The 6131-nt window shown below is 37.8% G+C and overlaps 1 protein-coding gene and 1 pseudogene across 1 annotated transcript; both read left to right on the forward strand.

Moving 5' to 3' along the window:
* Positions 1–2008, forward strand: part of LOC107674473 (H-2 class I histocompatibility antigen, K-D alpha chain-like) — a 9224-nt pseudogene extending 7216 nt beyond the window's left edge.
* A 1666-nt stretch (positions 2009–3674) lies between these two features.
* On the forward strand, positions 3675–5306 carry LOC107674485 (H-2 class I histocompatibility antigen, Q10 alpha chain-like). Its single transcript, XM_016468464.1, has 4 exons — positions 3675–3812; positions 4284–4556; positions 4646–4933; positions 5020–5306. Exons 1-4 carry the CDS (start codon positions 3740–3742, stop codon positions 5304–5306), a joined length of 921 nt encoding a protein of 306 aa, XP_016323950.1. The 5' UTR covers positions 3675–3739.
* The last annotated feature ends 825 nt before the right edge of the window (positions 5307–6131 follow it).

A 6131-nucleotide genomic window follows, 5' to 3' on the forward strand; every position in this document is an offset into this window, starting at 1 on the left:
ACCCGTATCCGGGTCCGCAGAGTTTAACTGGTTTTAAAAGTTTTTTTGTTCCTATGTCTCTCTAGTTTTCATTTTCTAGATAATTTTTGCCTGCTATCTGCTCTTAATGTTGCACATAAAATCTACTGCAAGTTGTAATTTATTTTGTGATAAAGAGTGCTTTTGTAAATGATTGTGGAACCTCTGGTTATGCAGACAACACTGAGGAAACTCGATGATTTATTGGCTTTTAGGTCAAAAGTTTTGCATTCTGAAGGAAACTTTAAGGTTTTGTCGCGGGGTGAATGAGAACACAGACTCGGTACTGATCGAAAGAGCCCCGGAGGGTGATTTATTGCCCACACACTGATCACACGTGCTCGGATGAATGGTGCTCGGTGCCCGTCTCAGCGTGGTGCTCGGGGGGTGAAGTGCCGTGGTGCAGATCCCTCTCCTGGGGTGCCGTCGGAGTCTGTGAATAAGGAGAAACAAGCATTAATGTCGCCTGGAGCTCCGGGGTGCCTTCCCGCTGGTGTCTCTTCTCCTGGCTTTTATGGCCAGCGGGAACGAGCTCCAGGTGCGCCACTCATCACGCACAGGTGTTGTGCTTCTGTGATCAGTGTGGCAGCGGCGTTTCCTGTGGGGAAACACACAACTCGTTTTGGGGGTATTACGGGGGGGGATTTTAGGTTACCTGCCAGACCTGCCCAACCGGACCAGCCCCGGGAGAGACCGTCCGCATTCCCGTGATCGGCCCCGGACGCTGATCTGGACTCGGGATACTCGCCACAGTTTGTAGATTGTGACCATTATTGGGCCTTTTACTGTATCTCTAGATTACTTAATTAAAATGATACTTTGCAGAAATAACATATATTCAAATATCCAACTACCCAATGACACAATTAATGCAATTACATGTAGATACATTTCCTCTCTTTTTTTGCTTGTGAAATCCTTAAATAATTAAAGCTGTATTTGTCTTTGTGCCTCTCTATAGATGAGCCCTACTATGACCGCCTGACAGAGAGTTTCCTGGGTTTGATTGCAGCAGTGATTGGAGGTTTACTTGTGCTGGCGGTCATTGCTTTAGTAGTTTATATCTTAAAAAAAAGAGAGATTATTGGTGAGTAGTGACTGTTTGGTTGAGTGAGTGAATGAATAAATAAATGTACAATTCACCCAAAAAATAAAATTCTGTCATTACACTCACCCTGAGAGGTCTTCTTTGGAGTTCAACTGGAAACAAATACAGAATACAGGTCTGATGACAAAATTTAGATTTTGTGGATATAGATGTTACTAAATAACAAAATAAAATTGAAAACATGTTTTTGAAAGATTATAGTGCGTTGAATTGGTTAGGGTTGCACGATTAATGGAAATAAAACCGAAATCGCAATATGGCTTAAGGATATCCTCAATTAAAACTACTTTTGCATTTTTCTAGATTCTCACCCTGTCTGCCTACCAGAGACTGCCACAGGTTTGATTGCAGCAGTGATTGGAGGTGTGTTTGTGCTGGTAGTTGCTCATTTAGTGGTTTGCATCTTAAAGAAGACAGGGATTATTGGTGAGTAGTGACAGATTATGATGATCCACACATTCCAGTTTTCAGTTTTGTGATGTAAAGGAATAATTCACAGTGGGGGTCTTTGATTTGAGTCCCAGCTGAGCCTTTCTCTGTGATGACTGCATGTTCTCTGTGTTTTGGCATGATTTTTTGGATAACTGTTATTTACATTAAAATAAAAATAGAGTGCAAAGAGTATTCAAAAATGGTTATATCTGTCACATCCTTTAGCTTACAAAAGAACAAACTCACAAGAACCTGAACATCAGAATGCTACAATTCCTCCACAAGAAGGTACCAGTAATCCTAATATATAATCAGTCAGATATCTACAGAATTCACTGGTATGATTTAGCTATTGTTTTGGCATTTACTTGGCAAATTTTAAGTAGATTTGTACCACATCACTGTGGACATTTCACTCTTTCTCCCACAGAAGGAGAGGTTTTCTGGTAAACCATCAGAATGCAGTGTGAGTAGCTTTATGGAGGAAGTGAATCACCGGCTAACTGTATTTTAAATATCAGGGCAAATGGAAACAGTGCAAGATGACATTTAGGACATGAAGATGTAACAGATGCACTTTAAAGCACATATGTTTTGATGTTTTTATACCAAGTACTCAAAGGAAAATATTTTTTATATGAAGAGAGCTAGTTTTCCAGACTTACAGTACCTCTAAAGGGACAGACTGCAATCACTTACAGCATTTTTAATATTTTAAATCTGAGTGCCAATAATAATAATAAAAAAAACAGAACATACTTGAGAAATGACCTCATATGCTAATAAGTATCCTGTATGCTCCATGTGAAATATTGTTTCTGTATTATTATTCTTTTTTCTGACGTCAGTCTGTTATTGGTGTGGGATCTATTTATTCTTAAATGTTGCTTCTTTGTACTGTTTAATTGTTTTTGTCATATCCAGCTGCTACAGAGGGTTGCAACGAGTTGACTGTATTATAAACAGTTTCATTTTCTACAATGTCGCCACTGGAAAAACACAAATTATGACGGTGATGATCTCAGGTGCTGATTATGTGCTTTATTTAATGTTAAAAGCATTTAATGTGAGTTTGAATATCATTTTGTGTGACCTTTATAGCCGTACTGAAAACGAAAATTAATTTACCTCAAACTATGAACTCTATGGGAACAAACAAGTGTTTGTATCAAAGATGCTACAATATGATATCAACGTCTGCTATTCTATAAATGAAATGTTCCTGTATGAGTTTTGCACTTGACAGATGAACAGGCTACACACTACCCACCTACAGTATGTCTTATTTGTAAACATTTTGAGAACAAATAAAAAGAACTAGCTATCAAACTCTACTACTTGGCAAAATAACTGTTTATTCTGAATGATCATAAATTGATAATTGTTGTTTTTAAATGTAATAAACCACTCTAGGCTGTGTGGCGATGGACATTTATTCATCTGTTTCAATCAACTTTTCTATTCATAATGATATATTTGCACTACATTATATTACATATATTATTTCACATTACACTGGCTCGTTCACCAGTAGTGGTATGAAACATATTTTATGTTCACCTGCAAATACAATTAGCTTTCCTGCTGTTAACAGGACGCTACAGTGTTTCCACTCTGACAAGCACGGCCACGTCCAACATGTCCACTTCCAAGGCATAGTATGCTACATGTGCGCACCAGGATGCAGGATTTACCACGCAATACATGGTCCAGATCAGCCTCCTGACAGCAGATGGACTCTGACACAGTGGGCATCTGCTAGCTGGGATATGATAATATGCCTTCCCGCTACAGATATACCTTTTAAGAGGCTTGGTCTAACATAAATATTCATAAGCTGAGTACAAAACAAACAAAAAAAAGGTAAGGGGAAATGGGACAGCCGTGTCTGACACCACGTTTTAAATAAAACCTAGAAAATGAACCTCCTTTAAGTTTAACAGAACAACATGTTTGCATTCGTATACATTGTTTGCATAGATTTAGAGAAGAAATCTCCAAACCCCACTGTGTCGAAGGCTTTATAAAAATCTAAGACCTGTTGGTTCAGTCTTGCGTCACTTCCGCCCAGATGCGGATGACGTCACTGATTAAAACGTCATTCTGCTGTTGGCAGTTTCTGCGTTTCTGCGTCGATGAAGCAACGATGTCAACAAGAGTAACACGCATAGCTTTTTAATAATGGCCACGGGTTTCGACAAAATCTTTGTGCTGCTTTGTGTTTTTCGTATTTTTTGGACTCCAATACAAGCAGGTAAATTATTAACTTGTAGTTCAGCAGAGAATGAAAGTGAAAGTAACTCGTTTACTGGTCTTAAACGACGTGGTAGCGACATAATTGAAATTTGATTACAAATCGTATATAATAAAGTATGTTTATATAGGTGTATATCTATACAACTAACTATTTTACTACATTAATTATTTACATGTTAATTATTTTATTAGTAATTTATTACAGTTGAATCAGGATTAAGTTTTAGCAGTCTCGAATGAATTTACATAAAGACTTAGCTGATCTAGAATCTGATCTTGTCTGATATCATTAGGATTGCCTAGTAATGTCTCTCAGAGAACAGGTCTAGATTCATATATTGAGATTCTGTCTATTTGCTTCTTCCTGTATCTGAAATGTTTTGAGACTCTTCTTCAGAAGCATGCAACTTTTACATTTACACTTCAGTGAAAAGTTATTTAATGCACATTTTATTGCTCTTCGCTGCAGAGAAACACTCGCTGTATTACATTTACACGGCTTTGTCCAAACCTGTCGATCTGCCGGGCATCTATCAGTTCACTGCTATGGGTCTGCTAGATGACATACAGATCGACTATTACAATAGCAGAGAACAGAGGAAGATTCCCAAACAGACCTGGATGAAGGAGAAACTATATGAGGATTACTGGGAAGAAGGCACCCAGTCAAGAAAGAGCAAAGAACAGTGGTTTAATGTGAATATCGACATTCTGATGAAACGCATGAGACACCATGAATCAGGTGAGGAACATTCTTACAGATTGACCTGCATGTACGTCATTTGAATTATAATATTATCATTTTACAAATATTTTTTCTTTTCATTTCAGATCTTCATGTTTTTCAGATGAGAACTGGTTGTGAAGTTGAGCAATGGGAAAGTGAAGTGAAGTTTTCCAAAGGCGTTTATGAGTACGGCTATGATGGAGAAAACTTTCTGTCGTTTGATGATAGAGAGTCTCAGTGGGTCGCTCCAGTTTACGCAGCTCTACCAACCAAGAGTAAATGGGACAATATGCCCTTCCTAAACCAATACACCAAAGGCTACCTAGGAAAAAATTGTGTGGACTGGCTCAACAAATTTACAGAATATGGAGAAAATGAGCTCAGAAATGGCTGTGAGTAAACGTGTTAGTATTTGTTTGATGATTTGTAGCTGTTTTAGAGATAGAACTGTTTAATGAACTGATTCCTGTGTTTTCAGCTCCTCCAGATGTTCATATGTTTGCAAAAAGGTCTACCAGCGACAAAACCAAGCTGACCTGTATGGTCACCGGTTTCTACCCCAAAGACACAGTGTTGTTCATTAGGAAATATCGCACATCTCTGCCTGAAGATGAGACTGAATCCACAGGAATCAGACCAAACCATGATGGCACCTTCCAGCTGAGGAAGAGTGTGGAGACCCAGGAGAATGAAAAAGCAAATTATGATTGTTTTGTTGCTCACAGAACCCTCAAAGAACCAATTATCACCAAATGGGGTAATTAAAACAGATACACATACAGACAGAAACATCACTTGATACCGGAATAAAAAGAAATGATAAATAGTGTTTATAAATAAATAAACTTTTATTACCCCCTTTTTCTGCTTGTGACATCCTTAATTAATTAGAACTATTTTTATCTCTTTGCATTTATACAGATGGAAATTGCCAGGACTGCCCACCAGAGATTGACCTAGCTATGATTGCAGCAGTGACTGGAGCTGTGCTTGTGCTCACAGAACCCTCAAAGAACCAATTATCATCAAATGGGGTAATTAAAACAGATACACATACAGACAGAAACATCACTTGATACCGGAATAAAAAGAAATTATAAATAGTGAACTTTTATTTCCCCCTTGTTTTGCTTGTGACATCCTTAATTAATTACAATTATTTTTATCTCTTTGCATTTATACAGATGGAAATTGCCAGGACTGCCCACCAGAGATTGACCTAGCTATGATTGCAGCAGTGACTGGAGCTGTGCTTGTGCTCTTGATAACAGTCGTTGGTGTAGTGGTTTACATCTTAAAGAAGAAAGGGATTATTGGTGAGTATAGTGACTGATGGTGATCCACAAGTTCTTGATTTCGGTTTTGTATGCTAGGACGGACTCCAGCATTCTCATGACTCTACATAGGACAAGCAATGAATGAATGAACCTAAAAAGAAGATTCTGCCATAATTTACTCACCCTCCTGTCATTCCAAACCCTTTCAAAACTTAATTCAAACTTTGGTTAGTCATCCAAACACAAGTTAAGATATATATATATATATATATCTTAAAAATGTAATTTTATATATATATATTTGTTATTTTAT

Source organism: Sinocyclocheilus anshuiensis, unplaced genomic scaffold, assembly GCF_001515605.1.
Source record: "Sinocyclocheilus anshuiensis isolate Anshui unplaced genomic scaffold, SAMN03320099.WGS_v1.1 scaffold1073, whole genome shotgun sequence".
In the NCBI taxonomy this organism is placed as follows: Eukaryota; Metazoa; Chordata; class Actinopteri; order Cypriniformes; family Cyprinidae; genus Sinocyclocheilus; species Sinocyclocheilus anshuiensis.

What these genes read in the sequence shown, in the direction of transcription:
- LOC107674485 (XM_016468464.1), top strand. Translation starts at nt 3,740, where the DNA reads ATGGCCACGGGTTTCGACAAAATCTTTGTGCTGCTTTGTGTTTTTCGT. An exon ending in CATGAGACACCATGAATCAG is followed by an intron (nt 4,557 to 4,645) that starts GTGAGGAACATT and finishes TTTTCATTTCAG; the next exon opens with ATCTTCATGTTTTTCAGATG. An exon ending in AAATGAGCTCAGAAATGGCT is followed by an intron (nt 4,934 to 5,019) that starts GTGAGTAAACGT and finishes CTGTGTTTTCAG; the next exon opens with CTCCTCCAGATGTTCATATG.